Raw genomic sequence first — 15188 nt, 5'->3', positions numbered from 1 at the left:
AGGCCAAGTAGCGCTGGTGGTGGTGAAGTTGGAGTGGCGTGAGTAGGTGGAAGCGGATGTAAGTTGAGATGATGGCGAGTTTCTCTAGATGATCTTGATTTGGATCAAGAGAGAGAGGGAAGGCACTCAAAGGAGGGTGAGTCTGAAGTGTATATCAAAAGGAAGGAGCGAATGGAGCAGAGGAATGATGACTCGGGATGTCCAAGTTTATAATCTCGTGGGCTGGAGAAAGAAAAGATGGATGTAGATGTAGGCCCGGGGAGACAGAAGAATGTATAGTCAACTCTTGGGAGGGGATGGCTGATGTGCTGCCAGGGTCGAATGATAATCCTAGAAGCTAATCGACTGAATTGGGTTCCGGAGATCTTAGCACTAAATATACATGCATTCAAAGCGAGACCAGCAGGACCCAAAGAGTGGGTTGCCTTGAGAAAAAGAACAGTTGACGGCGAGAACATGGAGGTTTGTGGAAATCGACCCCCACCAAGACGAACGAGACGGAGGGCATCCACGAAAGCCGGGGTAGTGAGTGAGTGGACCAGGGCATTGTCAACACAGACGAGTACAAGACCTGACCGACAAGGGTGGTTGAGAGTGACGGGGGGGGGTAAATTTGGGGCCTGGGGGTGGGAGTGGAAGGAGGCGTCATACCCATGCCCTGCAACTAAAAAGTGAGAGGTAGGTATGTCTCTCTCAGAGACTGCTAGTCTGCTCTCTTCTCATATACGGTGGAGGCGGCGGCGAACGGCGATAGGCGTCCCCAAGAAAGCTGAAGGACGAGTAATCACCCATTGGCTTAGGCCAAGTAGAAGGACGGACCTCGGGCTCGCCAGGCCTGAGCGGGGGGAGGCCAGACAGAGCAAGATATCAGTCTGGACCACCTCGGAATCTCGAGTAAAGGAATGAGACATTCTGTTAATATGGGCTGTACCCATACTGGAAAGAAGCCGGGCACTTGGGTTACTTGTCTCCTCGCATGTACCTCGAACGGTGCTTGTGAGCAGCGGCAGCAGAGATATGATGGCAGAGATACTCATCACTACCGGACGGGGTATGAGGAATAGTAGTTGGATGGCGAGAGTTTGAAACACGCATGTCCAGAAGTTTTCAAATAAACAGAGCCCCTGTGCATCTCCAAGAGGTCAAGGAGCCAGGTTTGGTTGCTGTGGCCTCGAATCCTCGTTGCTTATTCTTTCTTCGACCTGCAGCACGGTGACATCCCACTTCAGTGAAAACCCAGATCTCGCCCAAAAGGGTGCCACGAATTGCTTTTGGTCGCAGACTAGGATCGCCGGGAGCTTTCATGTTGCAGCCGGACGGCAAGGTGAGGCAGGGGAGGGTAGCAGAGGAACTTTTCAAGGCGTCGAGACAATATGAGAAGAGATAGAGATACAGATAGAGACACGCAATACCAGTAGGATTTGGACATTGGAGAAAGGCGCGCCACGCAGTAGCCAGGACTACCTGGTCATGAGAGCGGTCATCCAGGTTCGTGGCTAGTCTGATAGAAAGTCAAGGTCTTTCGCTGAGTGACATGACCGTTGGGCATTGTGGAAGCAGTTGCTCGAGCTGAGGCGGGGAGAAAGAGGGTGGTTGACAGGGCATGTCTGTCATCGTATGTAGGGCGGAAGCTGAGGGTGAGGGCGATCGCTGATGGTGACGACGGCAATGATGCCAACAACAATCCAGCAGAAGGCTTTTCAAGAGAAGCACAAAGCAGGGAAAGCAACGAATGTGCTGGACAGTAAGGAAGCGAGATACTCCAGAGGGGGTAGCAAGACAGGGCAGAGCAAGTGAGAAGCCGGAGGCATGAGCATAGGGTTCCGGGATGGCTCTTGTGAACGTAGTACAGAGAATGTCTAGCAATGTCAGACATGGGAGACTGGAAAAAGAGCCCGGATGTCGACCAGGGCTCCCTGCCTCCTGGGTTCTCTATTTTTTTGGTGCAGGCGCGAGCGGGACTCACGCCAGGGAGGAGGTGTGAATCCCATTGGCATTAGGGAAAGGAAGAGGGGGGGTAGTGATGTTAATGGCGATGGGGTGCAATGAAGCAATGAAGCAGCCTTCGATTGTGGTACGTACCGAATTATACTGCATATAGCGGCAGCGGACACCAAGACCCGTGCAGCTGCAAGAGTGGGGAATGGCGACATCTTCGGGTACGTACTTAATTTTTTTGCCGGTACGTACTGGCCTGCCTTTTACACTACTTACATACCATGTAATCACTGCGGTCGATTTGGCATTGGCTCTCGCGCGGGTGCAATCGGCCACCCCCTCCCCCTTCCTCTTCTGCTCCAAGGTCCCCTACTTCACCTATCCTGACCGTCCTTACATTATTCTACTATCCACACACCCTCACTCGAAGCCACAACCGGGAATCCGCAACCTTGACCACCAGTTGCTGCTACACCACACATCTCGTCTCTACTGCAACTTCTGTGGTCCTTCATCCGTCTGCCTGTTGGTTGGCCATGCTTGGACAGCCCCCCCCTTCCTTCATGGGATGGATTCCATGGGATGGATTCCAAACCGTCAGCACCTACTTTGGTCCCAAAGCCAACTGTATCACTACAGAACGTTGGGCGCGTTCCCCAATCAAAGGCATTTGTTTGCCTGCCAATACCACAAACGCTTTTAATGTGTTTGCTAACTAGCTCCGGGGCGAACTTTTCCTCCTCTCGGTGCCTGCCAGCGGCCAGGGACAATACGGAGGAGATCGCTGCCATGAGCTCTTCTGCTTGAGATTACGTCAATTATCTCTTGTGCCTGCATAGCCTCGAAACAGAAACCCTCAGTTTGGTCCTGACTTAAAGCCGCATGTTAGCTGACGATCGTTACGGATACCTCCATGTTCCCCAACAGATGCCCTTGAGTTGCCCGGGCATGGGGTATATGCTGGACCAGACTGTTAAGCGCCTCGTATCACGCCTCCTTCCTCCCGCCTCATTTCGCAACTCCCGTCACCACGAGGCTACGTGACGTTTCCCCACCGTCGCAACCCTGCTCGTCTGTCACCGTCGCCTTCACCCCTCGCACGTACCCTGTCAGCAAATGAGTGTTTGACAGCTCGCAACAATACCCTTTTTCCTGTCCGTTTTCAAGGCCTCGCCAACCGAGCTGTCACCATGCCACCCTCTCACTTGGCATCGCAAGGAAGCTGGCGAACTGCCTGGGGATCCTTTCAGCCGTCCGCAACTCCCCGAACTCCAGTTCGGAGAAAAGCTACAGTGGCGGCTTTTCAACCCTACTGCCTTCTCAATCCCTCTAGTGTGTCCGCCCCAGATTTGGCCTTCAGATGTAAGGTCTGGCTGCATTTGCCCTTTACCAGTACCAACGAACATTCGAAGATCAAACTCGTTCCCTGGGCGAGCAGATCAATGGATATTTTGCCGTTACGGTGCTGGCCGTCTAGGACCGAAATCACCTCAAGCTAGACGGTCTCCACGGCGGGTAAGAACGGCAGCCAGTCGAATGATGGCACCCTATAAAGATTATCCTCCTGCATCAAAACCTCCGAACTGCAAAGGCAGGGGAGAAAGGAAGGCAGAGTGCAGTACAGACTCTTCGCACTCCGCCATCATAACCGGAACTCAGGGGTGTGCCGCTGCCGGTGGTCCCCGTCCCCCCCTTCATCCACCAGGCCCTGCGATCTGCTTGGGTCGCTCTTCGATCATGGATCTCAGATGAATGGCACTGACTTAGCTCCACATGATTGGTACCTTGGACTGCCCAACCAGTGGCCCTAAGTTGCGACATAGGACCAGCCTTCTTCTACAACCCGTAAAAAAATAACATGCGGTCCAATCCAACCGACAGCTGCAGCACAAGACCACTGCAATCTAATGCTACACATCGTGTTGCTCGACAAAAAATTTTCTGATTTCAGTATCTATGGTTGCTTAAATTGTCGGCCCACTAATTATCGTCTGTATAGGTAACTACAGGCGAAATCCTCTTCCTAATCAGCCTCACCCCATTTCTCCTTGGCCTCGGTGATAATCCGAAGTGCGCAATTCGCCCATGTTTCAAACAGTGGCAGTGTATAACTGCTAGTGCCTTCCTTCAAGTAAGGTATGTGGCTGTTATTCAAACCTACAGCATAGACGGAACGGTTTGAAGTGCACGCAGGGGGTCTGGTTCACCCGGTATGGGACCCAGTGCGGGACGGTCAGCCTTCCGCTGCGAAATCAGACATCCCACTGGCCGACCCTGCTGGGCTGGCATGGAACTACAGGAGCCATGGCTTGTTACCGAGTTCTACTACTGGCTTATGATGTAAGCAATCACCTCTTTGAGAGTTACAAGCAGGTGGTGAGCTGAGGCTCCCCAGCAATCACATTTTGATGTTCTTTTGTCATTCACGACAAGCAGATCAAGTTCAAGCTTGATTTCGTTGGGGCGAGGTTAGGTCTTGGTCCTGGCCACCCTAACTCGATGCAGGAGATGATTACACAGTGGGGTTGCACAACAATTCTAGCATCCCGGATTATACAACACATGCAGAGGCATTAGCATTGGAATCGGCCATTCTGATGACACTAGTCTGTTGCGATGGCCAGCCACTTAGCGAGCTTTAACTATCTTTATAGGAGCGGCTCCACACTCATTGCTGCCACCGCAGCAAAAGGAAGCAAAGCAAAGACATGGTATTCCCAAGAGCACACTCGCTTGTCCATATCTGCTTCACCGTCGACTCGGCTTCATTTAAACTTCTCAAGTTCAAGAGCCGCATCCCTCGGCTTGCTTTCAAATTAAAACCATACCCAACAGCTCGGTGGAATGGCTACACAAACTCGTGCGCATGCACCTCACTTGAACCCTGCCGCCTCAGAAACTCGGATTATCTCCAACGTCCAGATAGACGGTACCTCCTCGGCTTTCCCACATTAGGTGGTCTTGTTCAGGAGTAAAACCAATGCGCTCCATTGTCTTCCACTGATAGCTCTCCGGACTCATCATTCTTGTTCTTTGGCTTAAACCTGGCGGAACCCGTGTCATCACTCATATATTCTCTCATCATAAATCACATTTGACGTAGTCCAATCGACTTTGGGAACACTTCCGCGGCCTTGGCACAGGCACAGGCACACACACACACACACACACACACACACACACACACACACACCCATCCACCCGCCCACTATGCCACTACACTTCAACCTCTGTGCCTAGTCTTCAACCGTAACTAGGCCGTGTTCTTAGGAGACTACGCCCGTACGCTACTGTATTATCGACCGCCACACTACCGCCGCACGGAAAGATCTGGTCCATCCAGATGCTTGCGTATCACGAAACGCCTGCGAATCGAATCCTCTGCATCCTCTTGTCAATGTGAGGAAAGTGTTCAATTGTCTCTGGGCGCAGTGGGATAATTGCTTGACAACCATAAACAGGCTGACGCCACGGTCATTGCTCACCCCGAGTGGTGGCAGAGGGTAAATCAGGGTCATTGGGGCGCAATTCAGAAAACTACTACCCATGTCATCATGCTGTAAAACGCATATGCAGCCTATAATGGTCGGTAATGCCGCCCCCTTCCCAACACATCAGTGACTCGACAGTCAAAAATTGAAAAAGACCGCCAATGTCAATATTCACTGGTTCTCTGAAAACGATTTGTCGATTAAAAAGAATCAGATTGTCCAGCACGAACATACCGGATGTTTCTCCGGAAAATGACGAACCGCTATCAGAGAAACTTTTATAGAAGCAGGCAGATTACTAAACTGCAGTGCAGTGCACAGGGAACCCATGCACCCATCCTCCTCTGCGAACACTGAAACAGGGAGGCAACAGACTGCAAAACATTCCCTGGTGGTCCTGCGGAGAAACTGACGAAGGAGCCTGACCCAGGCTGTCCATGAAGCGTCGGGCGTCAAGATGGTAGAGCCTTTCAATTTGATGACAGCTATTTAGGGTCAAACCTGCACTAGAGGCATGGATTTACGACCAGTGGACCGGTGACAAGATACTCATCGCTTTTGTAGGGTTCACGCTGTGGACGCTAATAGCTATTGTCCGCAAAGCAACATTCTAACGCGGTAGCTGCGAGACCCTGGAAGAACGCATCGTGATCCATGCTGTCGGGAAAGGGGCACCGGCCGAACCAGGTCACGGCAGGCGCGTCAACAGTGCAAGCTAGCTAGCATCACGATGAGCTGAAGTGGCCCGGAAAGCATGCCAACCAAAACTGGTTTAGTCAGGCTGCAGGCATGGGCTCCCGTGATCCGTGCACACGTCCCAGAACTGCGGTTGAAGGGCGATCCCCCGGGTTGACTTCGTCTGTGTTATTGGATGTTCATTCGTTGCCGGCCGGAGTAATCAGACACAGCCTCCGAAAGGGATGGAGACTGTATGACACGCAATAAGGGGCGGGAGTGATGCTGAAAAAGCCCACGAAAAAGATTAGGGTCTGGCCTCTGGACAGCTTTAATTCGAGCGCATCCAAGAGACCGCCTCAGCACCTCCTCCACCATCCCGGGCAGGCTCGTCTACATCCACGCCTGTCATTGCCTAGTTCCTGATGGTTGTGTAAGCGACGGGAAGCGGGAATAAAAATGTGACTAAAGACGGGAACGATAATCCGCACAAAGTGGTGGTACGTAGTACATTAACACCCACCGGCCCGGTCTGGCACACAGACAAGCACACAGACAAGCACAACAGTCTACAGATAGTGTCTTGGTAAAAGTCCAACTAGGGAACGGAACGGCCTGTTCTGAAAACTCGCGGATCCTCCGGTGAGAGCCGTAAGCTGGACTGACCAACTGTTTTCTCAAACCAAGCTAGCGTCCCGAATGACCGAGACATGCTTCCAACAAGCAATATCAGTTTTCCATACGGTGCACATATATGGATATAGCTTGGCAATCAATACTATGACGTTGTCGCCAAAAGACGCATATCGGCCACTACCTCATCGAGCTAACTTGGAGATGCTTCACCTACTAAACTGAAGACATTCATGGTGGAGGGTACCGTCGTTGTTCTACTTCATTAGTGACCGACAAGGCAATCAGGGACCGGAGGAGCTGGTAAATGAAGGTCGGTATTCCCAATGAATACGTTCTGATGCGCCAATCATCAGCAATATGCAAGTTTGGCCCAAATCCACAAGAACCAAACCCCCTTTCCCCTCTCAACCCACCAGACTGGTTTTGGGCAGTACCTGGGCTCAACACCGCCGCACAATTTCTCCTCTGAAAAGTGAGCGCAAGGCAACGTCTGCGCACAACACGGTTAGCGCTTGTACTGGTGGGGAAGAGAGAGAGAGAGGGAGACAAAATAGAAGAAGAACCTCCCCCCATAACTGTCGTCAAAGTAAACGGAGGTAAGCATCTTTTATGGAATTAAACTTTTGATTTGCATCACTCTCAGTCAAAAAACAAAAAGCTGGTGGTTTAGAATAGCGTCGCTCCAACGAGCCGTCCCGCAAACCATGCCAGAGCGAAAAAAGAGCCACGAACCATACGCTTAGCCGTTTTTTGCCGAATGGAACAATTCCATGCATCGGAAAGCTTATTGAACAGACTTTTCATACGGCGCCAGGGCCTGCAATCAATCCTGTCATCTCCCACCTGATGAAAACCTTTCACGGCTGTAGCTATGTCTGTTGCGCTGCCGCGACAGCATGGGACAAGTTGACAGGGTATGTTCTACTGCGCAACACTGCAGAATCCTACGTGCGTAAGTCGCCTAGGCGCCCGAATCTGGAGCTCGTACTCGCGGTCATGACCGCAATCACTCATTTTCTCCAAAATAATTCTATTATATCAAAGGCGGACCCTCCTACACTCCACCACCATGGCCTGGACTCATTCCAATGGCCCTTTTCGCGGGGCTCCTTCGGGGCCAGCGGTGTTTTCATAATTTGTCTAACGGGTAATTCTGGGGCCACTGAACGAAGGAAATTTTGGACCAGTCCAGGTAAAACAACCGGACATCGGCTAACCGCTACTGAACGGTGCTCCCTATTCAGCCTTACAGCAGTTTGGTTACGGCCGTCAAACCCTGAGCCGCGACTTATCAACCGCAATTTCCTCAAGTGCGTAATTACACCAGCCAACTTGAAGTCGAGCTATCCTTACGGGGCTAGTCCCTAGGCAGTTCAAGTTGAACTTCGCTGAAGGAAGCAGAATGGGGGACACCTTCTTCCTCCGTTGCCGCGCGGCAGCTTGCTTCCACAGAGATGAATGAATAATGAACTTACTTTGGCACTCCTCCACTTCCCGATCGTCCTCGACAACCGACCAAATTCTCATCGGCAACCGCGCTGTCTCCTATTCTGGATCACGGTGGATGCTGCTGCGGCTTTGTGGGTGATTGCAAATTTTCTAATCATCGTCATCACATCTCAACTTTTTTGGCCTTTCCATCCCAAAGTGCCTACCTAACTTGGCTGGGAAAAGCGAGGTCGTGTGGCATGGGTGACAGAATGGGCTTGCTAGGCACCGGGGAAGCAGGGTGGTTGACCCGCTAACCAGGACATGGTTCCTTCGGCTTTCGCAAGCAACGTGGTCCTCCTCGCTGCGAGTGAGTGAGTGAGCATGACCAGGCAAGTTCAGTAAACGGCAAAGAGGTGCGTCATGACTGGTCTAGACCAAGCCCTCCCCATTGCAATTCGACGCCTGCACAGCTCCTCCCCAATAACGAGGAGCCCCTTATTTTCGTAAAGTAGTTTCCAACCTGGGTTCTTTTGTCACTTATCACTCGCCGAGCTGTTCTCCTGACGGCTTCGAATCCACTCCGGAAACAATCAACGACAGGCAGTGCTTTTCGAGAGCTCCTACAGTACGATACTGGAGCAGATCTGATAATGAGAGAACTGGCTTGGTCGGCCGATCGAGATGCGCAAATCACCTCATCAGGCCCTGCCTAACAGAACCTCAACCCGTGGAACCCGTCTATTTCTGGCCACTTTGAAACATGACAATATCGGCATTGCCTCCCCGGCTGACCTACTCGGCCGTTGGGGGAGCCGGCATCCTCCGTTTTTTTGACTCCTCGTTCACATACCGTTGTCAGAACCGCGAAAAGAGTCTGCTTGGCAGGTAACCCAAGCTGGTGACAGCATTGCTGGTGAGCGGGGGAAGACATGACCGAGTGAAGCAAAGAGCCCGGGGGATACTCAGGGTCTAGGGACTTGAGACGGTCCTTTGTGGGCACACTGGGCTGACCTGATTTGTGTTTCCGCACGTACCGAGACTCGATCATTACTTAGCCACGACTGCAAGGGGCAGATTAGGGCTTAAGTTGGGCGCTCGGCCATTCGCGGACGATGTGAACATTTCTTCTTCCAACCTCTCCGCAGATCGATGGTAGCAGTCCTAGTGGGCAGGGAGGGGCTGAGAGCAGATCACGGGAGCCACGACTCAAGTGGCTTGAAATGAAGCTCAGAACGATGAGGATGGGCAAGCGGCTTAGCCTCGCCAAATGCTCACAGTTCTGTGGCGCCTATACTAACAGCACTTGCATTCATACGCTGGTCAGGTGTTCGGAGCTTGCGAGTCCCAGAGCTGCGGCAACCCACCCATGCTCCTTTCTTCTGTTCCTGATCAGATCGTGGCACCGCAGATCTGATTTGAGGCTTCAGAGCGGAAGGCTTGCCACACGCGTCCAATGGGAGGTAATCATGCCGGGTCATCCACATGACCAGGTCCGATCGATTTGTTGATCAGTAGATGGCATGGTGCCAAGAAGAGGTGCCATGAATTCGTTCAATAACTTTTGAGGTTTCCAGGGACTACACCCGACATTGAATTCGACAAGTGTAATCACGATGCATAATCACCATCCATGGGGCGTCGTCACTAACTCCTGGCCTGTCATCCGCGTATGGACGGAACGCCCGACTCAGGTTCATTTATCATGAAGCCGTTATTGAGAAGTGATATGTGGTTTTGTTGAGGGTGGGCGTGGAATACAGAGGTGAGGGTATCCTTGATTAAGAGTCAAGCGGCGTCTGAGCATCCACTAAGGCAGCTGATATGTGAGATCTTTCCGTTCTCTCCGTCCCACTTCAGGGACTGGCCCGCTGGAAGGTTTGGAGGAAAAGGCAGTGGGAGGTCCGGACGTCTCGTCCGATGTATTAGCCGCTGTCGATTGCCCAACCTTGAAGGGATGTCCCTGTATCGAGTGCATCCACCCAGCTCAGTTGACGACATGGGATGGGCGGGTCATGGACGACATGCTTGTGGTTGTTGGGTTGTGGATGGTGGCCCAGCCTCATTCAGTCGCACAGATGGGAATGTTTCATTCTCCAAGCACAAAGGACGATGGGATATCTTAACCTGCCTCTTCTTGCACGTCGCACCCCACCCGGCAGGCAGTATGATCTGCGCACTTGTCCCAACGGAGACCAAGCTGGATCGCTGGGCCAGCTGCGCGGCAGGGGCCAAAGGCTGCAAATACCAGGGCCCAATCCGAAATATCAAAGCACAGTACCCAGCATCCCGGTCGCCTAGAGCAAAGAATGAGAGCCGGGCCCCCGTCAGATCTCGCTTCTGACGCTTCAGCCCACATGGATGGTGCCTGTAACAAGCTGCAGTGGAGCCGGGCCGGGTGCCAGTATGACTGACTTTGCTCGTTGTTTTTTTTTCACTTCTTTCCTCACATTGTGTGCAGGAGAAATGTGATATATGACGAAAAGGCTGAGATCTATCCTTACCAACATATGCAGCTTTTTTCGCAAGCTCTTCCATTTTGATCGCGGCCGTACTTCCCAATCCAGCTCTATTCCCCCGAGCCACTCGATTTCCAGTATTGGGAGCCACTAAAAGCCTACGGATGCATCATTTACAAAATCGAAATCTGACAGGTCACGGAAGCACGATCAACCGACATGGGCGGTCGATCATGTCGTGAGCTCCTCCAGAAGCGCATCTCATGTTCTCCCCAACTCGAAACCCGCCCGGAGTGGGGAGCGGCTTTTTTTTCCCTTTCGCCACGGCTACCATAGCAGATCAAGGAGGAAATATGACCAAGAGGAGACAGGTGGGCGGAGGAGCTTCTAAACGCCAACGTACACGGTCGTCGACCACGGGGCCGGTACCAGGGAACATGTATGCAACGCCAAACGGACTTCTTGCTTGATAGTCTCGAATCGTCAACTGTGACCGACTGCCACATGGTCAGAAAGTTGACAACTTAGTTAGGATCGCTCTGCAGCCTGCTTTGTCAAATCTTGGAACCGACAACGTCCACATCGCTTCCGATCACATTTCCGTCCATCACTCATCTCCATCACCCACGTCCAAAGTTCCCCACCGTCATCAGAGAGAGATCGCGATTGAAGGGCAGCGCATATGCAGATGAGGACTGACAAAGCGACAATCTTGATGCGCGCAAGGCGCTGCAGAAAGATTTTAGCTGGATACATGCGAGGAAACTAGTCGATTATCCCCTCACGCTACCCTTTTTGACGATGTCATCGCGAATGGTCCCGCTTATTGACAGGCTTCTCTGTCAATTCTCTTTTCTTTCTCCTAGTTTAACCCCGGCCGAGCGCGTAAAGCTTTGACATAGCCGAGGGCGTTATCCTGACAACGTTTCCGTCTTTCTTTTTCCCCCTTGTCTCCTGGAGGTCTGTGTTACATGCAACAGGTAAGGCAAGTAAATAGGACAAGACTCCTGGAGATATCGAAAGGGTTGATGGAGACTGTTCGCAACGATTGGGTTCCCTCCCACTATTCTTAGTGTCGCACAGTTCTCTTGTTGCGCATGCGCGGGGAGGGGGGTTCAAGTGCGAGTGTGGAGTTAGTCTGACTGCAAGTAGCGCCGTTTTGTCGTTGCGAGCCCGCCGAGTTCCCGCCCTCGTGGCAACTCAACGATACGTATCGCGGGTATACCTTTATTTTTTAATTTTTTTTTTATAACCCTCTACGCTATCTCTGTGGCATAGTTGTTTTCCCTTGGAAAGTTGTGGTACGGGACTCGAGCACGGGGGACACGGAGTTCCCGCCGCTGAAGGCAATTGGCTACAACTCTGGATCAGGTTCATATCAGATGACCCACGCTTGTGTATGTCGCAGGCCTCACAGGCACCAACGGCGGCACGGTGTTCAGAAAAGAGAAGCTCCTTTTTAACTGGACTACGCTGCGAAACTGGAAGTAGCCAGTACACTGTACGCAGGCATTCTGGGGTGAGTATATGGGGACGCGGAGTAGGGGTGATGCTTGTTCGACGCCGCCCAGCTCGACATCGAACGTCCCAGCGTGGAGCTACCAGGACGACACACCCCCTACGGAGCACAGCGGCAGTTTTGCCACGCTAGAGGCTGGACCCCTATGACGGCTCTATTTGATTCGTTCCGGAGGGGAGTGGGCAAGGGAGAAGGGAGCATTGCGAAATCCAGCCCGTCACTATATCGTGAATGGCTGGGGTTGGGCAGATCGGAATTGCGACTGGTCTGGCAGCCGATATCGTTACCAAGCATTCCTCGCCCACCCCAGGTTGGGGCTACTCTGGAGCAAGAGGAAGTGAGGAGAAGGAAACGAGGAGCAGGGACAAAGTTGCACCTGCGTCGCCCTGGGTTAGGTGGTTTCCCCCCCTCGCATCTCACCTTTCTCAAAATCTCCTAGAGTCTCTGGTCCGGGTGGCTCACCGCGGGACTTCGGATCAGCGCCGTTGAACATACCAATGTATGTCGTACCCCGCGGCTGTCTTTTTTTTTTTTTCCTTTCCTGGCATTAGAGACCTTGTTGCAGTTTGACATTTCCTTCTTTCTTGAATGTCTCTCTGTTAGATGTCTCTTCCTGTTGAACATGTCTTTTACATGTCTTGAAATGCACCCGAGCAGATATACCCAAAGATGGGCAAAGGCGCGGGGGGAAGGGGGGACATGAGGAATGAATAGAGAGCCAAAGTGTGTGCGCGTGTCTGAGATCGGAGCTGGAATGTTTGACTCATACATCGGAGCGGTGCAAATTCTTCCAGCTGGCAAGCCTTGATTGGGAGACGTTTACTATCTGCTGTGCTGAGGGCAAAGTTTCTGCGCCATGTCCCCTTTCTCTTTCTATCTCCCCTCCCCCTCCCCCTCTCTCTCTCACCTCTCACACATACACTCTCCTCTTGTGTCTCTTCTCCACCACTGCCAGGAGGTCCTGGTCATCTCACGGACGCTGACGGCAGAGTGAAGGTTCCCACAACTCACCATGACGATGTAAAAGTGGTGCGACCCAAAGAGTCTTTACGTCCCCCAGATCTTGTGAGATGTGACAGGTTCAGCTGGATGTCGTGTACTCCTGACGGATGAATTTTGACAGTTGCCGTGAGATCCTGCACCTACCCCTCCCTACAATGCAGGTCAGTGCCAAGGAAGTAACAGTTGATATATGTGTGTGACAGAAGAAGTGTCTAGATTTTTCCCTGGCGCCGACCTTTTTTTTTTTCCCCTTCCCCTGGACGCTTCCGAAGCGGCGTCCTTGTGATCTTTAGATGGCCCGGGTATGTAATGCGGCTTTCCGAGAGATGGTGCCTTTTTAGGAGGGTTACAGTGGGGGGGTGCGGGTTCCCGGATGTGAGGAGAGTTGAGGTGAGTAAAGCCTGCGCAGCCATGGCGCTCGGGGGACCCGGGAGGGAATGAGCCGATGGGGTGTGTGTGTGTGTGTGTGTGTGTGTGCTGTCTAAGTGAGGTGACATCTCTCTGCTGAGTACTATGTATTGTGTAGTAAGTGAGTGGGTAAGGTGGTTTGGTAGGCAGTCCCAGTGCGTGCTACTGCCGAGGTGTTTCTGATGTGAGGAGGAAGAGGGGGAGGTGGTCTCACACACGGGGCGAGAAGAGGTGCGATTTTGGTGAATCTCTGTCTCGGGCTGGAGGCTGTGCCCGCCTCGGAGCGCGGGATGGTAGGGAAAGGAAAAAAAAAAAAAAAAAGAGGAGGAAGCTGTTCTGCTGGGCTTGAGCGAATCGCAATAGCCGCTGAAGTCACCGGTCCTAGTCTGTACAACGCTGGAAGATGGGTATATGAACTTTGAGAGGCCTCGGTGGAGCTTGGGGGTTAAGCCAAGTTGGAAAATGTGAAAAGTGGTCAGCTGAGGTTGTTCACGGCTTCCCCCCCTGAATCCAGGCCTTTTTTGTCGGCTCATCGCTGATGACGACGACGACGACGACGGCGACGACAGCGACTCGATGGTGATGACGATGATGATGATGATGATGATGTTGATGAGATAATTCACTCGAAACCTCCCCACAGAGCAAAGAGTCAAGATTGATGAGTCAAGAGACAATGAAGCCCGGTGCCGTAATTCGGGGACCTTTTGGCGACGTGATTTCCCAAGTCCTCGGGGACCGAGTCTCAATGGCGGTGGCCATGCTAACACGCGTTTTCCGGATACCGAGGCTCAGGAGTGTGTTAAGTCATGTTTCGTCAAAAACAAAAGACCCGGATGTGAGATTTCAAGGGTCCTCGAAGAAAAAGGGGTTTCCGACTGAAACGAGGTTCCTCCTCCGAGAAAGAGAGTGGACATATTAAGGGTTCAACACTGTTTCTCCGTGATTTTCTGGGGTTTCTGTCTGTGGGCTTGTTTATTTTTTTTATTTTGATTTTCATCTTAAACCCTTTCTTTCTTTCCTGCTGATGATCACTTCGCCTCAATCGGTTCTAGATGGGGGGACGTTTTTGACCAAACTTGGAAAACGGTTGTTATGACTAGCTTGGAAACACGGGGAACCCGGGTTCTCCTTTATTTCGCTCAATAATGGTCTAATTTGAACCCACTCGCGAGTGACCCAATGGTTGTTGATGAACAGCTCCTTGTCCTCGTTCCACGTCCTTTCGATCGGACGCCATCCCATCTTGATGAGCTACGAGGCTGGTGGGTAGCCCGGACAGATTCCTTGAAAATCACGGATACAGCATAGAACATCTCGATCGTGCCTCTCGCGAGCAGGATCCAGGGCTGGTGGCAGTCGTCTTGGAGGAGGATGTAACTGCCGTCGACGTAGTTGGCATACCATGGCTGTTTTTTTTCGCACCCCTCGCTGGATCTTCAAAGCTTACTCCCTGGAATGGCCAAGCTGAGCTCCCGGTGATAATCTACGTGGATCAGTTTCCCACAAGAGACGTTATCACGGGACCTCAACATCTCTCCAGAGAGTCTGCAACGTAGCTGGAAAAGGTTTTCCTTTGCTCGCCGTTCTCTTTCTGCGTCATATCAGTTGAAACATCTCCAAGGCAGGACC

At 52.1% G+C, this 15188-nt stretch overlaps 1 protein-coding gene across 1 annotated transcript; it reads right to left on the bottom strand.

Annotated features, from left to right (window-relative positions):
* Window positions 1–8909: 8909 nt before the first annotated feature.
* Window positions 8910–9219, bottom strand: CTRU02_201813 (uncharacterized protein; the record flags this gene model as incomplete). The annotated part of the gene is made up of 2 exons (XM_036729939.1): window positions 8910–8963; window positions 9022–9219. 2 exons carry the CDS (start codon window positions 9217–9219, stop codon window positions 8910–8912), a joined length of 252 nt encoding a protein of 83 aa, XP_036578473.1.
* Between the last annotated feature and the right edge of the window lie 5969 nt (window positions 9220–15188).

Source organism: Colletotrichum truncatum (assembly GCF_014235925.2).
Source record: "Colletotrichum truncatum strain CMES1059 chromosome Unknown Contig_0001, whole genome shotgun sequence".
NCBI lineage: Eukaryota > Fungi > Ascomycota > Sordariomycetes > Glomerellales > Glomerellaceae > Colletotrichum > Colletotrichum truncatum.
This window is presented reverse-complemented; position numbering and strand designations above follow the sequence as displayed.